This window comes from Mastomys coucha, unplaced genomic scaffold (assembly GCF_008632895.1).
Source record: "Mastomys coucha isolate ucsf_1 unplaced genomic scaffold, UCSF_Mcou_1 pScaffold8, whole genome shotgun sequence".
NCBI lineage: Eukaryota > Metazoa > Chordata > Mammalia > Rodentia > Muridae > Mastomys > Mastomys coucha.
Window position 1 is genome coordinate 29,306,357 of NW_022196914.1, and position 15,558 is coordinate 29,321,914.

The 15,558-nt window shown below is 39.8% G+C and overlaps 2 protein-coding genes across 3 annotated transcripts in view; both read right to left on the reverse strand.

Annotated features, from left to right (window-relative positions):
* Nucleotides 1-15,558, reverse strand: part of LOC116083958 (zinc finger protein 58-like) — a 149,805-nt gene that overhangs the window by 132,480 nt on the left and 1,767 nt on the right. The window lies entirely within an intron of this gene.
* LOC116083951 (zinc finger protein 58-like) lies at nt 6,140-13,263 on the reverse strand. Its single transcript, XM_031360774.1, has 3 exons — nt 12,165-13,263; nt 11,687-11,782; nt 6,140-8,563 (listed from the first exon to the last, which is right to left on the reverse strand). The coding sequence occupies exons 1-3, from the start codon at nt 12,286-12,288 to the stop codon at nt 6,519-6,521; spliced, it is 2,265 nt and encodes a 754-aa protein (XP_031216634.1). The 5' UTR covers nt 12,289-13,263; the 3' UTR covers nt 6,140-6,518.

The window sequence follows — 15,558 nt, forward strand, 5'->3', positions numbered from 1 at the left end:
GCATTGAAGACAAGGAGTGAATCACATATACAGGTGCCTTGTGAACCTTCTCCCCACCTTAACTTTTCAAAAAAAGGCTAAGCCTGATGATTGGGCAGCAGGAGGGAAGGATGAGCTGAAAGGTTTGTGGGAGAAGGCAAGAGAAAGATGGGGTAGAAGACAGGAGAAGAGGACAATGGAGGAGAAAGAGGTAGAAGGAAGATGGAGCTGAAGCATGTGGCTTGGAGAATTCACAAGCCATATGGGATCTAATAGATGGGAATACAGTAGTGTAGTGGTAGTCTGCCCAATCTAGGCGAGTAGTTTGTATACCAATTAATTGAGTTGTGAATTCACTGACTGGGTAAATTGGGTTAAAACTTTACCAATACAATATTGGTAAGAGTAGAGCACATAATCCATACTTCTTTATCCTTCTGAAACCCCAGGCATTCAGGATCCTAACCAGCCAAGGAGACCAGAGTTCAACTCACAGTGGCTATGGGGTGTGTGAGACCAGTTTTTCTGTGCTAGAGAGCCCCTTAGATGTGTAGTTCTGGAGTAAGACTGGATAGAGACGCTGTATTGGGTGCTAATACCTGCTCTTTCTGCTATGTCTCCAAGTCGGTTTCCTCTAAGTGAGATGGGATAGTCCCTCTGTTCTTAAGATTACTTTGCCTTATGTCTATGGCATGCCTTGGTTTCTGGTCAAAAAGCCTGGATATTCTTGTCTTTGTTCTACTTTTCCATTATATAAAACTCACATCTTTTGGGTATGGGTTTTGGGTAATAGTACGCATCTGTTAACATATACTGTTTGGGGAAAATGAAACTTTGAAACTAGGATTTAGCATCTCCATGTCAGAATTAGCATACGAATCCTTAGGGCCTAAATCTCCTGACCTGGAATGGTGCCATTGAGTCTGAGAAAAAAACAGAATTAAAAAAAAAATAGCAGCCTAAGAAGACACTGTGTGTAAGAACAGCTAACAGGCTGCCTGTGTCCAACAAAGAGAACTATGATTTAAGTCTTGATATAAAGGAGTCTGTGATAACACCAAGTGATTCATAATGAGGATAAGAGAGAACTTCTGTCTAAAACTCCCCATGAAATTTTACCATTATGCATTTACCAGGGTTTCCTCTGTCAAATTGTTATATGCTGTAAATGGATATTAAATGATTGTGACAAATGACTCTATCTGCAGTATCAATCATAAAAACTGTCTTGTGTTTTCTATACATTTATGAACAATCTTTCAGGTTAAGATGATTAACAGTATGTACGCAAGTAGCGCTAACTTATTGCATTATCCTCCATGTGTAATTTGGACTTGCCCTTCTTTTATTAAGATAATGCTATGCAATATCCTCATAGGAAGCAGGGTCAGCTCTCACACTCTAGTGCCCTTGAGCCAGCTCATCCACATCTCCTCCACCAGGGCCAGCTCTACTGTGCAGTCCAGGCAAGGTACAGAGCCCACTCTTCTGAGTGCTGCAGCCTGAGATGTAGGGCTAGCTCACTTACAGACATGACAACAGGGCCAGCTCTTTGATTGCCACAGGAGGTGAAGGGGTATCACCCCTGCACCCATGTCACCTCAAGGAAGAAACTTCCCACACAAACGTTAGCTCTGAAAAATGACTCCCTTGTAGAACAAATGTGTATTCATAAAGGATATTTCCATTTGTAATGACATCTCCCTCTCTATTCCTGAGGAAATTGACCTAAACTGCAAGTATGGAGAATGCAATGACCCACATATGCATACTAGGAGGTGTGGCCTTGTCAGAGGAAATGAGTCACTGTGGAGGTCAGGCTTTGAGGACTTACATATGCTCAAGGTCTCCATGGTGTAGAATCTAGTCCCCTGGTTGCCTTCAGATCAAGATCTAGAACTCTATGTCCTTCCGGTGCCACATCTGCCTACACACTGCCATGTGACTTGCCATGTTGATAATGGACTAAAGCTCTGAAACTGCAAGCCAGCCCCAATTTAATGTTTTCCTTTATGAGTTGTTATGGTAATAGTGCCTCTTCATAGCCATGAAAGCCTCGCTAAGACACACAGTAAACCTAATATTTCTTCAAGGGGATTTTTTTTTCCAGTATCAAAGCAATTTAATCTTCTTTACAGTTAAGGAACAGGTGATAGATATTGAGGAGTTAGAAACTGATCTTTCTACAATAAAATAGGTTTTAATTCAGTGTCATTATCACTGCTGAGGAAATCTTAGCCCTTGTCTGCCTTCAACAGTATTTACTGGAGTTGTTGCTGTGTAGTCACACCTTCTATTAATTCATGACATTTAGATGGTCCTGTTCTCCACTTAGTAGTCTACAGCTCTTTGAAGTTCCTATAGCCTATGGAAGAGAAATCAAAAACATTTTTTGTTCTGATTATGAAAATTTGGGCTGCGGGGTGTACAAGTTTGGGTAAATTATTTCAGATGTAATCCAATTATGACATGTGCAATGTTTTATAAAACAACTAATTCAATAAAATCACTATTGTGAGGGCTTAAATTTTGTGTTAGATCCCAAGAGATATTTGAGAGTGTAAAATGCCACCCTTGGGTGGAGGTCTCTACCTCACTAAAGCTAGTCAAGGTTTGATGTAGTCACAGCTTTGTAGCAAGAATGTATGGGATCTTCAACACTTGTAGAACAACAGAGGCTGCCTTCCTACTCTTGTTTATTTGGGAAATTATTTTGTTGTTTAGATGCTAAGGTTCAATTAAGTACCTAGGACTATTTATTTGTAGTGATGGAGCCTGTTGCTTAGGTTATTGATGTTAGGGGACTTTTAAAAACAAAACAAAACAAAAAAACAGAGCCAGCCTTTCTACACACCAGGCTTTCTTTGCAGTTGAAATGAACGAGAATTAGCTAGAACTTATATTCAATTCTCTTTGTCATTTTTAGTGTGCTGTTGATGATTACATATTAGTAAGCTCTTTGTTTCTACAAAAATCAACTATAGAATGTATGTGAAAAGTTGTCTCTTTAACTTTTTACTGACCATAATTTCGCTGGTATAGTCGTTTGCTAACGTTAAAAGTGAGGCATAACCAATAACCAAACTACAGTGATCACCATTATGTAGAAGGAAACAAAGGGAGGGCAGGGCAGCCACTATTCGTCTTTGGCTCTTGGTCTCATGGCAAGCCATGTAGAAAATACAAGGTGACTGTGACTGTATCTCATCTCTAGGCAACCACCCCCTCTCTTCCCAGATGTTACACTGATGAATTGCTCCTTAGTTCTCAGCATCTGAGCCCTTCTGGGAGACTTCTCACCACTGTAAATTTTTTAAAGCCAGAGTCATGTGCTATAATCACTGCTAAAATAGGTCAAGTTTGGATATGTCCCAAACCAACAGGGTTTTAAATGATATTTGGGGAGAATTTAACACATGGATAATATGTTTTATTCAAGTTTGGATATGTCCCAAACCAACAGGATTTTAAATGATATTTGGGGAGAATTTAACACATGGATAATATGCTTTATTCAGATATCCTCCATGTTCCTTCACCCCAAATTACTTTTTACCCTTTATAACAAGTTATGCTCCAATATCTTTACTTTAACTGTCCTAATTTCTTTATTCCACTCACTGCTCCCTCTTTGTGTAGGGTTGTAGGTCAATCAACTGGAGACTGGAATCCTCTCAGATTGACTGTCTCCTGCAAGAGCCATAGCTCTTCAGCTTGGGGTGGGACATTATGAGGCCCTTAGGCAACCATGATTGTTGCTTGGCTGGTTTTAGCTTGTGCACATGTTGTTCCAAGGAGTATTAGTTACAGTGTGATCATAAATAAAATGGTCCTGACATGTCTAGCAAGTATGGTTTCACTGTAGACATCACTATACCTGGCTCTGACCATCTTTTTACCTCTTCTCCCTAAGAGGTCCTTGAGTTTTGGCATTAGTGGTATGATATAGGTATCGCATCTAGACCAGTGCCCTCCACAGCAGTATTGTTCTCCACAGTTTGACCAATTATGAGTCTCTGGATTATTCTCTACCTACCACACAATTAAATTTTCTGGTGGATGGTAGGAAGTGCCTGAATCTGTGGGTACAAAGGAAGAGCTTGGACACATAAGAATAACAGGAGTAGGTTCTCCCTAGGGCATACCATCTAGACACACACAGGTTTGTCATCTGATTAACATCAGCAGTTATTAGTTATTGTCCATGGAATGAACTTTAAATTCAACCAGAACATAATTGGTCACTCCCATAACTTTGCTGTCACTATTGCTTCAAGGACACATCAGTTTTCCCGGCCATTTATTCTACTCCCTGGGTTCACGACTGGGTAAGAGTGTTTATCAAAGAACTCCCATGGTAGCCCACCTAGATTCTGCCTCTACTATGAAAGCTAGCCGGTAGACAGGAAGCTTCTAAGTTGGTACCACATGATGGGATAAATGAGCAGCCACTGTTCATAGAATAAGAATTCTATCTTTATTCCAGAACTGGCAGATGAATAACCCATGTGAGAGTTACAAATATTCCTTATTATTAAGCCATTTAAGAGTATGGGTGACCAAACTTGGCCTTCCACCCAAAAAGGCTCTTAATAGGGAAGGAAGAAAGGATAGCGTTCTAAAAGTCGAAATCTAAATCTATGATATCTAAGGATCTTGTAGATTTAACTTTAGCTCCAGTACTCTATTTCTCAGATCAAGATTTTTAAAAATATAATTACAGTTAATTTGAAATTGTATGTTACATTAAAAACACTAAGTTGATTTTAAGTTTGTATTGAGGTATGGTTTTTTTTGTTGTTGTTGTTTTGTTTTGTCTTGTATTGTTTGGTTTGGTTTTTCAAGACAGGGTTTCTCTGTGTAGCCTTGGATGTCCTGGAACTCTCTCTGTAGACCAGGCTGGCCTCAAATTCAGAAATCCGTATGACTGTGCCTCCCAAGTTATGGGATTAAAGGCATGCACTTCCACCACCCGGCTGGGGTATGTGTTTTAAGATGTACTTCAATAGCATATACAGAAGAATAAAGATTGAGAGACATAAATTGGTCTCTCCATCCTATCTTGTCTCCATACATAAATTTTGCTTGTACTTAGCATGACTAAAACCACAATATTAGGTACATGAGAGACATTTAGCAATTTAAAAATTATTAATTCTTAACTTTTAGGTTTTAATTGTCTATGATATAACGGTTTAGCCAAATAAGTAAACTCAAGTTTGAGATGGCATTTTAGGATTTGTATCAATAATAAAGTAAGACCTGCACCAAGGTTTCACGACTGACATCACATGGCCACCAATCAAATGCATCCCTTCTACTGAGTGAGTGCATGTGGTTTGGGTCCATATTTCAATTTGCTGTCAAGTTTCTATGACATGAAAAGTTGGAATATATAAGAAGCATTGTTCTGAAATGAACGGAAATAAAGATTCTTCATTCTGGAACTAAATAAACTGAATGTGACTTCAATGTGTTCTGTTAGATTGTCCTAGTGAGAGAAGCACTAATGCCCACTCAGCCTAGGTTAGAACCAATGCAGACCATTTTATAAAAGGTGAGACATGTGAGTCTATGGAGCTTTTTACATGCCCAGGAGAAACACTATTGGAGGAGCTGGGTAACCCACTGAGAAAAACAACAGTAACTATACCATGGCCCAGATTGCAGACCCACCTTATGAAATAGTAACAGTTTTGTTTTGGTTTGGTTTTGGTTTGGGTTTTGGTTTTTTGGTTTTTGGGGGGTTTTTTGCTTTTTGGTTTTGTTTTGTTTTTTTGTGTTTTTGGTTTTTTGCTAATGACAGATTTCAATGCATAAGGCACAGTGTACAGCTAATATCATTAAGCATTTTCATATACATAGAAGGCCCAGAGGGTAACAGTTTTGTTTTATATCTATAGGTATAGAAGAAAGAAATGCATCAATCTGTGCAGTATCCAAGCACACTACAGAACACACTAGTTGGGAGGTTATAGCAAAGAGATCTCTACAATTTTCAAATCACATTCTCAACATTTGTGCTGGTGGAAGTAAGAGGTTGGTGTTGACATTCCAAGCTAATTCACTTAATAGTCTACCCTTAGGATTGATTTGAGTTGGATAAGGTTTGAAGGATTAGGAACAGTTTTATCTCACTCCACACAGTCACAGAGTTTCATTCAGTAGGAATTATTTAATGTTTTTTAAGGGCTGAAGAAGTATAAACTTTTTAAAACTGTTTCAATAAATACTAAAAAAGAAACCACCAACTCTCTGAGCTTGAGTTGCTCTCTGCCTGCCAACTCTCTGGCCAGGGTCAGACAAACACTCCTGACACTGGCCAATCTCCAGCAAGTCCCCACGTCCACCCTGTGGTCAGCCATAACAACATCCATTTACCCAGTAGGAACAAGACTCTAGAAGCTTGTAATTAACCAATCAGATTTATGTATCAATAAATTACCAGTATACAAGAGGCCAATACATTAATCGCAGAACCAATTGATAACGATAAAAGCTTTATCCCAATTATTCTAACTCTATGATATGATAACTTCTTATAGCTGGTTAAAGCCAAGCGGGTCATGTCTGCCTCCATGCAGGCCTTCCTCCTTCTCCCCTGAGATAATCCCTGTCTCTGCAACTTCTAGCTCTGCCTCCTTTTTCCCTGTCCAATCACAGGCCTCCTGCTGCCCTAATGGAACTGGACTGGGAAAATCCTGCAACATAAGACCTTTGAGAGATTTCTCCCCAGTATGAACTGTCATGTTTTCAGTAAGGCCATTAACATTCGCAATGGCATCGCCACATCCCACATTCTGGTGTGTATTGTTTTCAGAGTGAATTGCTTGATGTTTTACAAGGTATGAGGATGAGGAAAAACACCTAGGACCCTTTCCACATTTACAGGATTTCTCTCTAATATGAACTGCCTTATGTTTCCTCAAGGATGAGCGATGACGAAAGACTTTGTGACAATTTTCACACTTGAATGGTTTCTCTCCAGTATGAATTGTTCGATGTTCCTGAAGACTTGCAGAACATGAAAACCTTTTGCCACATTCCTCACACTTATAGCGATTGTCTTGAGAATGGGATATTTGATGTCGTCTAAGCTTTGAAGATGAGGGGAAACATCTGCCACACTCTTCACACTTGTAGGTATTGTCTTCAGAATGAAGTGTTTGATGTCTTTTAAGGCAGAAAGATGAGGAATAACATTTGCCACACTCTTCACACTTGAAGGGGTTGTCTTCAGAGTGAAATATTTGATGTCTTTTAAGGGAGGAAGGAAAGGAAAAACATTTCCCACACACTGTACACTTGTAAGGTTTCTCTCCAGTAGGAACTGTCATGTTTTCAGTAAGGCCATTAACATTAGCAATGGCATTGCCACATCCCACATTCTGGTGTAGACTGTCTTCAGAGTGAATTGCTTGATGCTGTACAAGGTATGAGGATGAGGAAGAACACCTAGGACCCTTTTTACACTTGCAGGATTTCTCTCTAGTATGAACTCTCTTATGTTTCCTCAGGGATGAGCGATGACGAAAGACTTTGTGACAATTTTCACACTTGTATGGTTTCTCTCCAGTATGAATTGTTCGATGTTCCTGAAGACTTTCAGAACATGAAAACCTTTTGCCACATTCTTCACACTTATGGGGATTGTCTTCAGAATGCGATATTTGATGTCGTTTAAGGTATAAAGATGTGGAGAAACATTTGCCACAATCTTCACACTTGTAGGGGTTTTCTTCAGAGTGAATTGCTTGATGTATTCTAAGACAGAATGATGAGGAAAAACATCTGCCACACTCTTCACACTTGTAGGGGTTGTCTTCCGAGTGAAATATTTTATGTGCTTTAATGGTGGAAGGTGAGGAAAAACATTTCGCACATACTTTACACTTGTAAGGTTTCTCTCCAGTATGAACTGTTTGGTGTGCCCTAAGGGCTGAGTGACACCGAAAGGCTTTATAACATTCTCCACACTTGTAGGGTTTCTTTCGAGTACAAATTTGTTTATGTTCCTGAGGGTATAGAGGAGAGGAAAATCTTTTGACCAATTCTTTATGCTGGTAGCCATTTTTTCTACAATGAATTCTTTGATGTTCCTTAAGGAATGAGGGAAAGCTAAAGGATTTTCCACATTCTTCACACTTATAACATTTCTTCCCACAATGACTTCTTTGATGACACTTAAGGAATGAAGGTTCATAAAAAGCTTTGCCACATTCTTCACACTTGTAGGGTTTCTCTTCAGAATGAATTCTTCTCTGATGTTGCTTCAGCATTGAAGGATAGTAAAATGATTTGCCACATTCTTCACACTTGTAGGTTTTTTCATCAGTATGATTTTTCATGTGAATAAAAAGCGATGAGCGAGTACTAAAGGCCTTATGACACTCTTCACACTTGTAGGGTTTGTCTCCAGTATGAAGTCTCTGGTGTATAGAAAGTGTTTTATAAGAACCAAGGGCCTTACCACATTCTACACACTTGTAGGGTTTCTCCCCTATACGAATGGTTTGTTGTTTACTAAGGAGTGATTTACAATCCGTGGGCTTGCTGTAATGGTTAGGATCATTGGGTATTATTCCTGTTGAGCCAAAGATGAGATATGAACACAAGTTAAGCAATATTCTTTATACTTATATGGTTTATCTTTAAATATGAAGACATTAACTCATATATACTTAACCATAAATATCCACAGTATATTACAATGCCTGTAGACACTGAACAAAATTCACAATGAGTAGGTAGAAACAATGTGTATTTTATACTGGAGTAAGAGCACAATCAAACAGAACATAGAAATAATGGCATATTATTCAAAGTTAAATACATAAGTAAGTTGTAAGGGCATTTTACTACCAGGAATAAGCCTCTCAAGCAATATAGATATTATCAGGCCACACATCTGTAAAATTATAAACTAGCCAAGCCTGAAAAAAAAAGTTCATTGTGATTGTGTGAGATTGGATGAACAGTACGATTTTATCCTAAGTGTAAAGATTGATTTTGGAAGGTACAAAGATATATTGCATACCAAGTAGACTGTCCATATCAAGACTAAATCAATAAGCCTAAGGATTATATTGCTTGGTTGGACTTGGTATTGTTGAGACACGGTTTCTTTGTACCCCTGACTGTCCTGGAAATTGCTACATATATGAGGCTAGTCTTGAACTCAAGAGATCCACCTGCTACCACCTCTCAAGTGCTGGGATTGATGCAGTGGGCTACCAGGCCTGGCAATGAATTTACCTATTTCTAAGACTAATTAATTTACAAGATTCAATAACTATTGAGCACTGAGTGGAGAGAGACAATGAACAGGGCATGAAAATGGAAGAGCCACATTTACCCATGAACGGGAAATTCACAAAAGCAAAGCTTATAGATATTTTTATCTTATACTCTCTTTAAATGTTCTATCAATGTATTTTATCCATCAATAGAAATACATAGGGTGAGCATCCAACTGATGATAGGCAACGCACACTTAGAAACAATGATGCAGAAGATCAAAAGACAAAGGAAAAAAGTCTTGAATCCACAAAATTCTGAAAGCTTATTGATGAGGGATTAAACACACACTCCTAGTACCATAGTTTAATCGTTGAATTATGTATTCACAAAAGGCATTCATTTTAAATCCATATTATTGATAATGTGATACGAAAACATTTTAGAAAATTTTCATCCATCAGAAAGAACTCTTGGGATGAGTTTCACTAGCATGAGTGTAAGTGATTTGAGATACATTTAAATGTGATGGTAATTTCTTACACTGATTTCATACCTAGGTCTGCAGAAAAGTATGAAAACTTTCAGTTGTGTGCAAACAGTGCAAAGACTGTTACTGCACAGTGTGACTCTATTTGGCCTGAGTTTCATCGAACAGTTCACTCAAGCTAAGCAATACTGCTGAGAAAATGTTGTCATGTACCCTCCAAACCTGAAGCTTTGGAAGACCACTATTTCAATTATTTGAAGGGATAGAATGAAAACTTTTGGCCAGGTGGTGGTGGTGCACACCTTTAATCCCAGCACTTGGGAGGCATAGGCAGGCGGATTTCTGAGTTCGAGGCCAGCCTGGTCTACAGAGTGAGTTCCAGGACAGCCAGGCCTATACAGAGAAACCCTGTCTCAAAACAACCAAGAAAAAAAAAAACAGAATGAAAACTTTTGAAACTTCAAACTACTGACCTGCGTCTGCTATGATACAATTGTGGGTTCAGCTTTTAAAATCAATTAAGTGAGAGCCAGAGGGTACAGGAATGACTAAGGTATTTGCTGACATCAAAATGTAATCTAGTCCTTCTTATCCTCCAAGAAGGTATTTTTTGTCTGGTTTTTAGCTCCCTGAAAAACTGGTTGCAGACATAGGATGAGCCCCATGCACTTCAAGCTATGGGATAACTTCAAACTATGGGATAACGCTTACTATTAGCACACTGTCCAATGAGACACAGATGTATCAGATTACATGCATGCTAGCCTCATCACAGGATAAGGATGCATGAGGAATAGGATTTGCCAGTATCTACTGCGCTTGTCTCCCTCCAGCCTGTAAGCCAGACCAGGAACTCCTATTCCTTATGTGCAGGAAAGATGAATTTCTCCTCCTGTCTCACAAGACAGGGGGATGGATCCTTTCATGCTGAGGAGGAACTTAGACTCAGCACCTACACTCTAAATGTCTCAACTGGAAGCAATCACTGCAACTACTCTGCACTCAGTCTCTCTTGATCTGATAATTGAGGATACTGTGGACAGGGGAACATCATACCTGCCACCCAAATGGTATGAGAACTACATGGTAGTTCAAATGGTCATATCCTGTCCCTCGCTTTCATTTCTCCTCCTCTTAACAAAGCTAATCCTTGAGCTGAGAGCCAAGTCTGATTCTGTAAGCAGTCCTCTGCAGAGTGTGAGACAATATATGGCAGACCCTACCTAAGGTCAGTGAGAAATGAACTGTCCAAAGTGACTCCTGTTACTCTGACTTTACCCACCTACTCTCCACCCCAATTTGTCCTAATCGACAGAACTGAAACTGTTGAGTCCCCTGCTTCTGCCTGCCCCTGTGTCATGGGAATATGGCATTGATTTCATTAACCAAGTCATGCTCATTTCAATACAGAGATCTTTCTGGCATGAGTCTGCCTTAATCCCAGCAAATAAATGACTCCTCATCTGACGAGTACTCTACTGCATTTCCCTGAGTGTTATATTACAATAGAGACTCAACAAAAAATGAAACCTTGGAAGTCCATGGAAATACATGTACAGGTCACAGTTTGCAAAATATAAATCCTAAGAGACTTTTTTTTTCCTTTTTTTCTCTCTATCTCTTTTTTTTTTTGTTTTTGTTTTTGTTTGTTTGGGTTTTTTTTTTTGTTTTTGTTTTTGTTTTGAGTCAGGGGTTCTCTGTGTAGCCCTGGCTGTCCTGGACTCACTGTGTAGATCAAGCTGGCCTTGAACTCACAAATCTGCCTGCCTCTGGCTCCCAAGTGCTGGGATTAAAGGTGTGAGCCACCATCACCCGGCAATTCCACAAAGACTTAAACAACCACAAACATATGAGAGATATGAAGGGGAGACCTAAAGAATGATTTTCATAATACATATTTCAAGGCACATGGGAAAGCCTGGCTTTTTGTTGGATCTTTGGACTTGACCTCTGTCCCCTAATCCCTGCATTCCTACATACCTGCGTGCACAGTGGCTGCTGCTTGTCTCTTCGTATCCCAAGGCCCTTGTGTTTGCTCCAGAAACGTCACCAGGAATGGCTTAGAGACAGCAAGACCTGTTTAAAGGAAAAGATGGCTTAAGTGTTCTTTTACTCTCTCAGTACAGTGTTTATTAGGAAAGACATGTACAATAAATAATTCCAAATAATTAGCTTGTTAAATGGTGTCTGGCACGTGTAGTACAATAGAGAGAAACATTAAAACTGATTTGAGTAACAATTTCATTAACAAGTGTGGCCCATGCTTCCAATGCAGACATCTCAAACACTATGAGGAAAAACAATGAAATGTTTCTTAGCTGTACAGCAACCTCCCGACTTTGCCTTAAAATGAAGGATAAGAAACTCATTGTTGAAATACTTCCATGACATATTGTACAAAGTGGGGAAGCTACATGTTGATGGTGAGATAGGAATTCTCTATAGATACAATGCTCACCCAGGAACACAAGGTGGCTGTAATTCTCCAACATCACATCCCTGTACAGATCCCACTGAGCAGGCTCCAGGCATTCCCACTCTTCTGGAGAGAAGTCAATGGCTACATCCCAGAAGGATAGCATTTCCTGAAATAAACATCAATGACTGATATCACAACTTTAATTAATTAAAACCATTAATAAACTCACAGAAAACCTGTGGATTTGACATGGACCTCTGTTCCTCATTCTCAATTCCTCATACTCCAGAAATATTACATGGATATTATGCAGAAATTGTAGTGTAGACATACTTATTGAGTCAGATCACAAGATCATACATAGTTCTCTGCACTTTAAGTTTCTGTTTTTGATAATGCTCTCTGTGATGCAGCAAGCTCCTCTTTGAACAGTAAGGGCTACACACTTATGTGTAGGTGTAAGGGAAAGTATTCAGAATGGAGGTAGCTTTAGTAAAATGTCATTAGTATCACTTAACACCTAGTCACCTGTTCCAGCTTCTAAGGATAACATAATTTCTATTGATGAGGCTTTAAGTCCCATTGGACAGTTTCTGCTAATGTCAAGATATTGTGGCACTGTTAGGGATATAATCCATGCAGGACATTGCTGTGGCCCACTGTCATAAGAGCTAAGCAGGACTCCTTATTGCTTCTCTTCCTTGGAACCTGTCAAAGCACCTCTAATCACTATGGACAACTCGTCCTTCTACAGATCTTCATGTCAGAGCCATATGCAGTTCCCTGAGTCTTGTGTCTGAAATGCAAGGTGGTTCCACCACTGGGAGGAGGGAATACCTACTGTCACAAGACTATATAGGGCAATGGAAATAGATCCTCTTGAAAGAATGACTGCACAGAGAATAGTCTTTTGTCTAATGAGCAGAGTTCAGCAGCGATGAGGAGGTCCGTACATCTCTAATACACCGTCAGAATGAAGCAGTTTGGTGAATAGAAGTTTCTCAAGGGAAAATAAGTGGAAATGTCTGGAAACCTTTTAGTGGAGAAGGATCCTGTCCTTTTAATCACAGGATCACCAAGTACATGAGAAAACCAACAATGTAGAGAATAGAAAGAGCCCAGAGCAGAGCAAAGATGAAAACAACTTTCTATGACAAAAACACAGCATGTTCACAATGGTGAATTAACTGCGAGGATCAGTCCCTATGTTGCCCAGCTCTGGCTTCCTCCATTCTGCATGGGCAAGCGTCTGCTGGCTTGAGTACAATCTCTTGTGAGACACTGTGGTCAGGGGACCTGTAAACAGGATACCATTTAGTAAGGATTTTAGCCAAAACAATTAACAGCAAATATTTCAGGGGAATTAGAGACTTGAAAAATTTACTTTCTATGGGGAAGGAATGTAAATAATGTCTGACCTGAGACAGGAACACTGCTACTCATTAACAATTGCTACATATTCTTACAATAACTAGGAGGTTGATGGATACATTCCATTTTGATGGAAGTCCATCCTAGAGGAAGATTAGAAGAATAGAACGGACAGAGCAGATGTATTAGGAACTCTTGCACCTCCCATCTGTATCCCTCAGAGATATATTTTCAGAAAGTTGGGCAAAAATAAAGATTAGCAGGACATTGGTGGGAAGTCAACATGAGATGCAAAGAGAAGGCAAAATTCCTGATCAAGTTCCAAACAATACATTCCCTACCAGGCTGTCTATACTACAGAGTGCTAAAATACATACAACACAGATCACAAAGCAGCAACTCCTGAGTTGTGCCCAGAGTCAGTCTCTCATGGGAGAGTGAGGATGAAAGATAGGAAAGGCAGAAAAAACATGCAGAGCCAAGAAATAGACTTGGGAGAACTGCCGGTCAATACCACAGCACCAAGCAATCTCAAGTTTATTTTTCACAGCCTTTTAATACCCCACAGTACCATGGGAAGCAAAGCTACAAGATAACAGCAACAAAGGCAGAAATGTACAAGAGGCATCCTTCTTACCCAGAGGCCTCCCTGTTCCTTCCACCAAGGTCAATACAATGTTCCACCCCTCACCTTGACACACAAGTGCACCTCCTCCTATCTTTCCACTCCTCAGCAGGCCAGGGAATCTGCCAGCAGTCCCTGAACAGCCTTCACTGTGCATGACAGACACATTTTCTCTGTCTCTGTCTCTGTCTCTGTCTCTGTCTCTGTCTCTGTCTTTTTCTCTCTCTCTCTGTCTCTCCCTCTCTGTCTCTCTCTGTTTCTCTCTCTCTCTTTCTCTCTTTCTCTCTGTCTCTCTGTCTCTCTGTCTCTCTCTCTCTCTCTTTCTCTTCCCACCCTCTCTCTGCTTCAGAATAGCCGGCAAATGGCCACCACAGTAGGTTGTTTGTGTCAGGGCTTTACTCACATAAAGGTGGCATTTAATTTTTGCCTCAAGCTACCATGTCTTGCAATTATACAACTCAGAAAATGGAATAAAATGTGAACTACATGAAAGACCAAATGTAATCGTCTTTTTTTTCCCTTTGGAAAATATGGATTATATAATGAGACTTTAAGTATTAAAATAAATACCACATTTGATCCATACATTAGGCCTCTAGAGGTATTTTTGGATTTTGATAGTCTGTACATTGTTTATGACTCTTCTTAAAGCACCAGTAAGTAGAATGTATTCAGAAAAGAGTAGGGACTTGCAGTCTGATAACTTATTCTTACATAGATCCTGGAAGGAAGAGAACGATCAAATATAGAATATGAAAGAGTTGGCCAGGCAAGCAGACACAGCTTTTAACTCATGTCACCTTATTTGAAAATGACTATGAAGGAAACTATGAAGACAGACACTTCATAACAGAATATGACAATGTAATGAGGATCTGTACTGCTCAGATTTGTTACCTGCATAAGTGTATGACAACTGTTCAAAACTTTTGTGATTTCTCTTCATGGCCTCTGATATAATCATGTACATCAGTAGTGTCTGAATGTCACCCCCCTCCCAGCACAACTCCTCTCCAGTACTCCAGACATGACATGCCTAACACCGCAAGGCTCATGCATGAGTTGTAAAGACAAGTAACTATTTCCCTCATACTAACATTAGGATACAATGAAGGAACCCTGGGAGGACAGAGAGGCAACTACACACCAAGAGGACCTGGGCTTAAATCTGGGCCAGAGGAAGGGATCCCACACTAGCAGTTTGCTTTACTGATTCCAGAATGCAGTACCCATGTGAGCAGCAGTGGGGGAAGTGGTTTTGTTCCTGCAAACTGTAAGAAGCATCTGCAAGCAGCTGGACCTCTGGTAGGGACACAGGAAGGTATCCCAGATGAAGAGGGAGAAAAAGACACAGCGATGTAAACCACAATAGCCTGCATCAGTCAAGAACTGCAGAAAGGGGATGGAGAAAGGATGGAGTCTCTGCTTAGATATGGA